The 11,905-nt window shown below is 41.5% G+C and overlaps 1 protein-coding gene across 1 annotated transcript; it reads right to left on the minus strand.

Annotated features, from left to right (window-relative positions):
• Nucleotides 1-8,748: 8,748 nt before the first annotated feature.
• Nucleotides 8,749-11,629, minus strand: LOC147450475 (transcription factor MTB1-like). The gene has a single exon (XM_086519704.1). The coding sequence runs from the start codon at nt 10,716-10,718 to the stop codon at nt 8,832-8,834; it is 1,887 nt and encodes a 628-aa protein (XP_086375830.1). The 5' UTR covers nt 10,719-11,629; the 3' UTR covers nt 8,749-8,831.
• Between the last annotated feature and the right edge of the window lie 276 nt (nt 11,630-11,905).

Below are 11,905 nucleotides of genomic sequence, written 5' to 3' on the forward strand. Positions count from 1 at the left end.
CAACTTTGCACTTCAACATGGTATGCCTTATGATTGGAGTACTAATTGTGTTAAGCCTTTGCATAAAGGAGGGGATGTAAAGAATGTAAACAACTACCAGCCTATAATGATTGGGTCTCTTATGGCAAAGTTGTTTGGGTACATAATGGAGATGAAATTGAGTGATTGGGCTGAAGAGAATGACAAGCGTGCAAAAGGACAAGCGGATTTTCATCGATAGCACCATTGATCATCTTGTCACTCTTCATGTTCTCATGGAGGAAAGTCGATTGAAAGGCAAGCGATTGATTGTATTGTTGTTTTGTGGACTTTAAGAAAGCCTTTGATATGATTCCACATAAAAATTTGTGGAGAAGGATGGAAGAACTCCAAGCTCCAAGTGAGTTTATGCTTGCGGTTTCTTGAATCTATGAGAAGGTGATGTGTCAATTGCACATGGGAAGAGGAATTAAAAAAAAAAAATTGTAAGCACAGGATGTCCGTTGTCACCAATTCTCTTTGGTCTATGCATTGATCAATTGGAACAAATGGTACTTGACTTTATGCAAGAAGAATGTATTGAAGAGGTCACTATTTGCAATGCGGTAATCATGCCTTTGTTGTATGCGGATGATGTAGTGCTTCTAGCACACACTATAGAAGATGCACAAAAGCTTATGGTTGTCCTTGAGAACTTTTGCTTGCATAGTGGGATGATTGTGAATGAATAAAAAACAAAGGTTATGCTTGTGAAAACCAACCATAAGGAGAATCCATGCATTGTGTACAACAATGAGACACTTGAACTTGCTGAGCGCTTTAAGTGCCTTGGCCTTGAGGTTTCGTCCAATAACAAGTGGCATGAATGTGCTATGGGTCATTTGGAAGCGGGAAAGAGAGCATATCATGCATTTGAGAATATGTGCAATGAGAGAAACATCAAGTGTTGGGTTCTCAAGAAGTACCTTTTTGATGCATTGGTGACACCGGTTCTTCTTTATGGAGTTGATGGGGCGGGAGCATCTCAAAGTCTACTTGGAAAGAGTTTGAGAATGTCCAAAAGCGTTTTCTTACAAAATTTATCCAAGTTAAGACACAAACACCATATATGCTCCTACTTCTTGAGTCAGGATCTCTTCCAATTGAGGCTATGGGCATGGAAAGGGTTGTGGAGTACATGATAAAGATGCGTCAAAACCCCTCATATCAACTTCCTACAATTGCATGGGAAGCAAGCAAAAAAGTTCAAAAGACGCATAGAAGCAAGATATTAAGCACGGGATGGATGCAAGACATAAAGAAGTGGTTTGGGAGATGGGATGCATTACACTTGCTAAATGACGCCTCAATTGACTCCCAAGTGAATGAAGCTTTTCTACAAGGTCAATGTATTATGGCTTGGGACAAAACTGGTGAGTCACGCTTCATACATTACACCACCCATATTTCCCCCAACCACAAAACCATGTACTTTGCTAAAGGAGGAATCCGTACTCACACTTACATGCTTGCGCCTATCCCCTTGTCGGTGATACTCACTATCGCGACCATCCAACTTAGCTCCCATTCCCTTCGATGCAAGACAGGGCGTTGGGGCAATGGACCACAAAAACCCAACAAGTCTCCCCTTGGACTTTGGGTTATGGTGGTGACAATGATGATTATGATGACTCTGACGGACTCCAATCCAAGAGTCCACTCCAATCCAGGAGCAATACATGATGTCTCCAATCCAAGAGACCCAACATCTCTAATCCAAGATAAAATATATATCCCCTTGACCTAATGAGGTCAAATACCATGAGTACATTACAAGGGGAAAAATATTTGTTAGAGCTTACAAAACATCAGTGTAAACAATGTTGTTGCTGCCAACCTCCTCTTCTTCCTCCTCTTCCTCCTCTTCTTCTTCAATCATATTTGTTGATGCTCGGTTGCTGCCACTTCTTCTGCTGGTACTAGCTCCTCGATCTTTGAAGAAGCAATTTGAAGCAAGATGCCCAGTCTTCCCGTAATTGTTGCATGCCTTGGAATTTGACGATGTATTCTTGCTTCCCACACTTGAAGCATGCCTTGATATTGTTGTTGGATGAGGCCACAAAGGTTTCTCCCCTTTCAATGAAGCTCCTCCTGATGATGATGCTGGACTCATGTTTTTCTTCTCCTCTTTCTGTAAAGAATTGATCACGTCTTGAAGATTTGGCTTTGGCTCTCTCTCCTCTAGGATGATGACTATGTTGTCATATGCTTCAGATGATGCACTGAGAAGTACCGCCACTTGGTCATCTTCAGGGATGTTTCACTTTAGGTAGGTGAGTTAGTGTGAGAAGACTCTTAACCTTGTTGACTAGGCTGGCTATGTCTTCGTCATGCTTCATAGTTAGCTTATATAATTGTCATTTCAAAATCACTTTGGAATTCTTGGTCTTGGTACCAAAATTGTTCTCTAACAAGTCTCATGCTTCTTGTACACTTTCACATTCCCCAATGAAATGAATGTAGTTGTCGTGTAGTGAAGTGATAATGATACCTAGTGCTTGCTCATCCTTGGCTAAAGCTTGTGCATTAGTGGCCCTTGTCTGTACCCTTTCACTCTCTTCTTGGTTTTGCTTGATGACTCCCCATAACCCCTTTTTCATTAAGTAACCCCGCAATTTGATTTTCCAGGTGTGAAATCCAATCCCACTGAACTTTTCAATCCCATTTTACTCATTGTGCCAGTGGAGAGGTCTTATCGCTTGGAGACTTTCCAAGGACAGTGTCTAACTCTGTACATATGCGTAAAGTAAAGTATACCTTTTATGGTGTGAAGAGTAGGAAGTGAAACCGAGTATTTGGGTGGGAGTGTTGCTGAGACCTTGAGGCCTTGTGTGACAATCATCTTACTTGAAAGAGCACCGAGTTCTGCAGTAGGAGTGTTCCCTTGGATGGGTTCGGCACTTGGTGTCTAATGGAGCTCTATAGGCCTCGGGGTCTTGAGGCTTGAGGCTCTTGAAAGTCACGGGAACAGGAGCCGAGTAGGGCGACGGGATGAAACGGCTTAGATCGAAAGCGGGCAGGCACAGGCGCGACGTTGTCAGCAGGCCGATCGACCGATTGCTGCAGGCCACCAAAAGGAGCGGATGGCCAGGGTGTGAGAAGCGCGGGATGACGACGGCGAGCGGTTCAATCCGTCAGTTCGGATGCGAAAATGGCATTTAAATACGGTTCACCATGCAACTCAATTCCGCCAGTTGGCGCTGGTCCCCTTCTGATTGCTTTGCCCGATTAGCCTAGTAGGCCCCCAAAAAAGGATGTGTTCTCACCTTAAAAGACAAAAGTGAGTCACACCCCCCCCCCCCCCCCAACACACACACACACACACACACACAAACACACACAATTTTAGGATAATGATTAGGTATCAATTAAGATTGAAAAACAGGGTTTAATGGCTCAAAATGAGGCTAAAAACAAAGTGTTTTATGCAGGCGATTGAAACGCAAATATAGTTCACTCAAGGGGCTTGAAGGTTCAATGAAAAGATCTCGCCTAAAGCTTTCTTTACACACAAACAATGCTCTAGATACGTGTTTGGTGGGAGAGTAATCGAAGCTCAAAGTCACCAAGGAATTGCACCCAAAATTAATTTTTTTAACAATAAACCTATATGAGATGAAATTGATTGGGATTCACGAGGTTCCCAGTTAATCTAGCATAGAGAAAATGCAAAACTTAATGCAACTCTAATCAATTCTAATCTACTAATGGAGGGTAGTGGCTCATGGATTACCAAGAACTTGCCCACACATAAAGTGATTAGGAAATTGATTAAGAGGATTATAACCAATGAGATTATTAGATGCCAATCCCTTGCAATCTCTGATATCAATTGATAAGATTTGGGGGGATAAGAGAGAGAGGCATTCATGATAATGACATGCTAATTACAATCTTAATCAACTAGGGTTAAGTAATAGAGATTAGGCTAGAGTGTAGACACAAATGAAACTAGATTAATACTCCACAAAAAGAAGCTACAAGAGTGCTCTTATATAGGAGAGAGGGAGGGTAGTACAATGTGTAGTACAAGTGTCTACATCACCTTCCACCTACGCCTCCACAGGTGTCATAGGACAACTAAGCATCCTAGTAGACTAGGGGTAGTTCCCACTCATAGACTAAAGACTACAAAAACCAAACAGTCAATCTTAGTGTTGATCTAACAGGCCATGCAAATCAACCAAAAAACAACACGTGGAGGCCCTCTCCTTCCTCTACTTTTTTAAACTCTCTTATAAAGAGTATAGATTTTGGACTATTCAATAAGAGAAAAAATCTATTGTGTACCCCAATACTAAAGAAAAACCTAGGTTTAGTATAATCCCACCTACAAATGTTCTCGACTACATCTAGTGTACTTGGAGGCCCTTGCCAACTGACAAAGGAAAGGGCTTGGAAGGGGGGGGGGAGGGGGGAGACCAAGACAAAGAAAGAAAAAGAGTGGATTGGGTGCCAAGAAAAAGGTCTCTCTCTCTCTCTCTCTCTCTCTCTCTCACACACACACACACACACACACACACACTCATAAGATTTAATTTGAAGGTTAAGACACCCACAATGATTGGATGAAAATACTTAGGTTTAGTATAATCCCATCTAAATTTTTTGACATCTATCTCTAATTGCGAATGGCTTTTATCAAGCAGGAGGAAGCGGCTTGCTCAGAAGAAGACGATAGGTCCTTGAAATATAGTGTACTTGCAAAAATGTATGGGTATGTTTTGGGTCACAGTGTGCATATGTTGTATTGGTTGGAGACCCCTGTGCAAAGGATATGCCAAGATCTACATGTATTTTTTTAGTTAATTCAGATAAAGCTCTTAAGAGCATTTTTTTAATAAAAAAAACTACAAAGGTTAGAGAATATAAATTAATGTCTAGAGAATCTACTAAGTGCAAAGAAGTTTAGTGCAAAAACGTTCAAATATAGTAAATTTTCCTCTAAAATGATTGAAAAAAAGTATGGTATAGCCAAATGCTTGAAAACTCCTTAATTTAGTGTAATCCCACCTGTAGATTTTGAAATTTATCTCTAAATTATAGATTTGAAGGTGAGGAAACCTACTAAGTATAGAGAAACTGAGTGTAAAAGCCTTCAAATATAATCAAGTTGCCCCTAAAATTTCTCATATGCAAGCTTTCTAAGTTTTGACGAGAAATCACTATGTCTCAACTCGATTTAGTGTAACCTTCCTTACAAAATTTTGAGATTTGCCTCAAAAATTCTAATTTGTCTTTTAAATGTTCGAGAAAACCTTGATTTAGTGCAATTCCACTTACAAATTTTAAGATTCTCCTTTGAATTCCAAGTCAACCCAAAGGCAAGAGCACTAACAAAGCTCAAAGAAAACTAGCGTAAAAATCTTCAAAAATAGTCGAGAATTCTCGGAGTTCCCTCCCGTCATCCACCTTTGCCGTTTGTTGAGGTCTGCTCCTACCTTGGGCTTGCACATCTTCTGCCTTGGATTTGTCGGATTGAACATTCGAAATTGCTTCAACTCTCAATTTTGTCTATTCTCAATTTCGTACATGTCGATGTTGATTTTTTATTTTTGATTCTCGATTGTGGGTTTTGTCGATTGTCGCTTTGTCGATTGCTGATTGTAAAACCAATGTTTATTCTCCATTCCCTCTCTCTCTCTCTCTCTCTAGTGCCAATGTGAGAGACCTCCCACCCTCTCTCTCTCTCTCTCTCTCTCTCTCTCTCTCTCTTTCACACACACACACACACACACATTCACACAGCCTGTAGTGAATGGTGCTCTCTCTCTCTCTCTCTCTCTCTCTCTCTCTCTCATACACACACATATACATAATGCGTGCGGGACATCCATAATAAATTGTTGGACTCTTATTGCTGAATTGTTGACCTCATTGTACTTCATTAATCCAATACAAATGTGAAAAACCTTTGTGCAATGCGCCAACACCTCGGGGAATGGCACATCGACTTTTGTCTCTTATATTCACACACATTAAAAGAATGGGTCTCTCTCTCTCTCTCTCACACACACACACATACACACACACACACACACACGCACACACAAAAATACATAAATCTAGCTTTTGAACTTCAAGCATCGAGATTAAAGATCATTTATGACATAGAAGATCTATACAAACCTCCTAAAGAAGGTTCATTGAACAACACATGGAAAAAAATTCTTTATGGCCTTCAAAATGTAAAAGAAAGTCACTCTTCAAATGATTTAAAAAAAATAAAAGTAGTTAGTGGTCAGTAGTCTTGAACTGAGGGCTAGGGACTACTTGAACGGAGGGCTAGGGCTCGAGTGAAATGGCCTCCCAAAAACTATAGACTTAAGTACTATAAATTTAGATAGAGTACTAAAGTCTTTTTGACTTTCCATTGGGAACACTCTCGCTCAAAAGTCTTTTCATTTTCTACCATTTTAGTGCTTACCCTTCACTTTTGCATTTTCAATAAAATGTCTTTTAAAGGTTCTTCTTGTTAAAACAATTCCTGTAAAAAAAGAGCCTCTTAACTTATAGGTCTAACCTTTAAAAAGTTGAACACTTTGTATCCTAGCTAAGGGAGAAGAAATAAAAGGCTATGTGTCCACTCCGGTGTTAGAAAAAAACCCGAGTACATTGTATTTTAAGCAGCTAAGATCATAAAATCCGGTTAGATTTTGAGCTTGCCTTGAAGAAAACCAGCAAATTTACACAGTTTTAGTGTAAATACAAGCAAAAGCTTTAGATTTTGACCTAAAAATCGGCAGAATTTCAAGTTTGCCTTTGTTTCCTTCAGTTAGGAAAAATGTATTTTTCTAGCCCCGGTGCACTCTGAACTTTGCAGAAAGTAGAAAATTACAAAGACATTTCAAATTTATATCTCTAGAATTGGAAAGGAAACTAAGTCTATTTATATGTTTGTGTTTTACTAAGGCCCATGTCACACTGGGACACACAAAACAAGACCCAGCTGAAATGGCGAGCGTTCATTGGCTGCGCAAAAAAGCAAAGATGGCCTACACAGCTTGTCAGAGGAACGGCCTCCCCAGCCCGGCCAACTTTCCCTTTGCCTGGCCATGCTCAAAAAGTAGCGCGCGAAAGCTCTTGACAGGCGTTGAACTCTGGCACGCAATGTCAACTGCGCAGAGTCAACCACCTAACTTATCGCCATTTGTTGCAAGAGCAGGCCGAATTTTTTTTCTAAGCCTAGTGTGACACTGTGAGGCCGCCCACAACTGAAAAAGAAAAGGGACGGGTGTCCCAATGTGACACGGGCCCAAGGCAAAACCAAAGAAAACTCAAAAAGGTGAGTGGAGCCTTGGGAAATAGATTTTAAAATCAAGACCCTACCCTTCCAAAAATGAAATGATTTCTTCTAACTTTTCAATAATTTTAAGCTCCACTTGAGGGACCAACACATGCTTCTCCCCTATAGCCTGTTTCAACAAGTCAAAAATCGCCGATGTAAATCCATGATCCCTATCTATAGAATCATTGATAACTTTAACATTGAAAGAGACAATTTTCCTCTAGGATAAAAGGATCCTTTTCCTATTTATAGGGTGCAGCTTGATGCTCCTTAGTTTACTCCCTTTCATAGGCCATGTCCAACATGGTTTGCATAGAGTTATTTTTTATGCATCCAATAAATTATTATTTTTTATAGCAAAACTCACAATTGTGAGTGAATTTTATTTATCAACCCAAATAATTACAAGGTCTTGTCATGCTCGTGTTGAGCCATGACATCATCCAGGGACCATAATTACATCGGCTATAAAGGCAGCCATCCCACCCAACTAGCCCCCTTATCCTTGATACATAGATTCTCTTATCATGTTCTTCTGAGATCTTTTAATTACCGATAGCCAAGATTTTCCCCGTCCTAGGCATGCCCTCTGCTGTCAACAAGGCACAAGTAGTCCTAGACCAATCCTCCGAGTGTTGCTTGCGTTCGAGCGTCCATATTAGCACTTTGCTCTCTTGTATAATTTTTGCGAAGCTTGCCACCTCAAGACCTCCTTCAAACACACGGCGGTTCCTTGTCTGCCATACATTATGTAGGAAGACGTACCTAACGATTTGAGTGCTTTATTGAGACTTGAGAGTATGCCCAGTCATATGGTTATTGTAGGGTTCCTCGCCCCTACACACTTTCAAAACATCATGTTCGACGAATCAACTTTTGAGGTTTGTCATTTACAGAGGTTTGATTGGAAGAAGAATAGACTATTCATGAAATTGTGACCTAGAATCATCCCTTTCAATTTTGCTTTGCTAATCAGCTCATATTGGACAAGCATGAGCTTCTATGGACAAGACATCAGATGATGGTGAAGCAAGATTGGAAGCCATGATTTTAGGCCATAATTTAATGTGAAATTATCTATTTTTCTTATAATCAAATATTCAAACCCATCATAAGCCAATTGGTCAAAAATGAAGTTTTGAAAGTGTATAGAAGTGAGACCATTGTGCTAATCACAAGACCAAAATTGTGAAATTCAAGGCAGCCAAGAGTTCTTCAATAAATAATTTGATCACAATTTCACATGAGAAGTCACTCATAGATTAGCAATACAAACAGTGATTTCTCACCTGCTCACATATATGTGCTCAAAAGCAATGCAAAGAATCCATTTCTCAACCGGGACATCGCTAGGCTGATCCAAGAAAGCATAATAGCAGAACACTGTACTCTTCTCACTAAATCCCCACAACCTCAATGCTATGCAAGATGAAGTTCAAAAGAATTGGGAAAAATTTGTTAACTTAAATCTTACAAGGGTTTACATCTGTTGTTTAAGGTATAAATCTATTCCACAAGAGCGTCGTCAAACACTAGTGATTGTAGTGTATAGCAAGTCCTTGGAAATATCTGCCGAGTTTTTCATATCTATTCTGAGGGTATGTAAAAACGACTCATCCACCATCGAAACACTGGCAGGTGGGACTTCCAGATTTAGCTCTTGCAAACCCTCTATTACTCTCTTAAGAGGATGATCTTTTCTTGGACAGACCACCTGCAATGTTGCCTCTCCATCTTGCATCTGCACGTCAACCTGTAGCTTGCTTGATGAGAAAATGTTCGTTCCATCCATTTTCTGAGAAATTGTAGAAGCATCCGCCCCAGTTGCAGCCAAGGACCTTTCCAAAAGCTCATCCCTCTCTTGCTCAACACCCTTCAGTTTATTTTGTAACTCTAAAATATATGATATGGCATCCCCTAAAAGAGATGCCTTATCCATTTTAGAGATGTTTGGGACCACTGCCCTAAGAGCATAAAACCGCTGGTTTAGCTTCTCTCGCCTTTGCCTTTCAGCTTCAACATGATTTAACGGCTCTTCTCGACCGTTGGCTGGCTTCCGGCCCCGTTTCCGTGGCCTTATCTCCTCCACAACCTCCTTGCAAGAGGCTTCAATGTCAGAATTCTCTGATTCCAATACACATGATCTAATAATGCCATTATACTGGTTAAGTTTGTCATCCACATTGATATTGGAAGAAAGCTGAGCATTTGGATTCTTTTTCTGCAAGGGCTTTCCATTGCTTTGTGAAAATTGCCCTGCAGAATCATTCATCTGCAAAAAATGAGAACCCATCTCATGCTTTGGTGAAAATGGGGCACCCATATCCGCTCTGAGGTTAGGGCTTTTGACACTCTGGCCCATGTGACCAATCTCTGCTCCATTTTGCTTGATGCCTGGAATATTCTGCTTTGGATGCCAACCATGAGCTTGAAAAACCTTGGCAGCCGCCGCTCTTTGAGCAGCTAAGAAGGGATTAGCTTGAAAGTAGGGCGGGAGACATCTGGGATCTACACCTTGAGACATTCTTGGCATGTGCCCATGCAGCTGTCGATCCCCAGGAGCTAGCCTCATCACACCCAGCTCCTGCTTACCCAAAAGAGTCATAGCAGGACTTGATGAAGGAGACAACACAGACTCCTCCTTAACCATAATATGCGCCTTTTTCTGTACGCCATCCTCCTGAATCTTCTCCCATATGTCCTCTGTAAAAGCAACTTTAATCTCATGGATGAGCTTCCGGTTCTCAAAAATCATGTCTGTCGACCCCAGCTCTGCTACACCATTATCTGTCGGCACGCACACAATGGTCTGAATCCCTGCCATTTTTACCAATGGTGCTCTCGTGCAAACATTAGAGCTGTTGACGTTCGGTCCTGTTAGCCAGACATGATTTTGTCTTTCAAAAGCTGTTCCTGGCACTCCGACTCTTCGAGGAAAGCAATAGAACATGGAAATTAGATAGAATAATTCCATATCTGAGACAAAATCTTCATCAGAAAGAAGTACGACGTCATCATCAGCGGCACAGAAGTGAGCTTGTAGGATTCGAAGAACCTGTCTTTTGATCTGCTCATTGTTAGAGTGATGGTGACTATATAACCTTGGAGCTTCCTCCTGCTTCTCATTGGGTCCCTTGAAATACCCATCTCCCCAGCCTAGAACCTCTTCACCCTTAGCAGTGCAAGAGAGCTGCCAGAAGATGGCATATGTCCAGCTCACTGAAGAGCCTTCTACAAGGTTATGTAGGCTTTGCTGCAGTGCTGCTTCATTAAGTCTTCTCCCACCTACTGGAGTTAAACCTTGCAAGCTCCAAGAAAGATGGGCGATGGCAGAAGGCCCCAGAAGCTGCTCAATCATGTTTAAATCTTCTTTTGTCCAAGGTCTCTTGTTATTGGGGACATGTGACCCCATGCTCACGGATGCCTGTCTGATGCTCAAGTGGCACAATTTCCACCCAGCGAAACCATGCAATTTCCACTCTCCTGAAACCGGTGTGTTCCGTCCGCTTACTGCTTTTCACAACAATTCTGAACTCATCCCATTGTTAACTCAAAGCAGAAACCTTACTTTCTCTGACACAAAGAAGAAAACCTAGATGTGCTTCTTTGTAGAAGTCCGCCTCTTTTCCGGTATGCCAAGAAGCAACAGAGCCAATACCAGTAAAAGCTGCCAATTTTCTCTTCTGCTTGCTTAGCGATCAGAGGGCGAGTATCCAACTGTGAGAAGCCCTCGTCCAAAGCTTGTCAAAGAAAAGTTTCCAACAGAGCAGACCCAAGCCTGCCTTGTTTGGGTATGCCCGAGAGGCAACAGAGGCAATACCAGCAGAAGCTGCCAAATTTCTCGTCTGCTTGCTTAGCGATCAAAGGGAGAGAATCCAAGTGTGAGAAGCGCCCGCCCAAAGCTTGTCAAAGAAAATTTGCCCACAGAGCAGACCAAAGCCTGCCTTGGAGCAAGGGGAAATGCCCTAGCGCCAAGGAAGAAAACACAGAGTACTTTGCTTGCTCATTTGAGCGACATAGAACAGCCCACTTTGGCGTCGTGAGCGATTTAGGTAGCTGCGTGCTTGTCTGGGTACATCTCTGCAGGCGCTTTTAGAAAGACCACAAAGAGAGAGCACATGGGAGTAAGAAGCCAAACACAAATAATATTGGAGGCAGTGTTGTAGCACATGGGTAAAACTCAACTCCATCGTGTGTGTGTGTGTGTGTGTGTGTGAGAGAGAGAGACAGAGAGAGAGAGAGGGGGGGTTAGAAAAATACATTTTTCCTAACCAAAGAAAATAAGGGCAAACTTGAAATTCTATCGGTATTTAGGTGAAAATCCTCAAGACAAGCTCAAAATCTAACCCGGATTTTATGAGTTTAGCCGGTTAAAATACATTGTACCCTAGTTTTTTATAACATTGGAGAGAGAGAGAGAGCACTAGCTATACAAGTCTCTGTAGCCAAAAGAGGACACAAGAGAGTATCTAGTGTGCGAGAGAGAGAGAGAGAGAGAGAGAGAGAGAGAGAGAGAGAGAGAGAGAGACTCCCATAGTTTTCCAACATCCACCTTGATCAAGTGGATTGGATTGTTACAAGTTTTCCTCATGTGTCTGC

This window comes from Adiantum capillus-veneris, chromosome 9 (genome assembly GCF_014529385.1).
Source record: "Adiantum capillus-veneris isolate H3 chromosome 9, ASM1452938v2, whole genome shotgun sequence".
Classification (NCBI taxonomy): Eukaryota; Viridiplantae; Streptophyta; class Polypodiopsida; order Polypodiales; family Pteridaceae; genus Adiantum; species Adiantum capillus-veneris.

Coding starts and splice junctions, on each gene's coding strand:
- LOC147450475 (XM_086519704.1), bottom strand. CDS start 10,718: ATGGGGTCACATGTCCCCAATAACAAGAGACCTTGGACAAAAGAAGAT.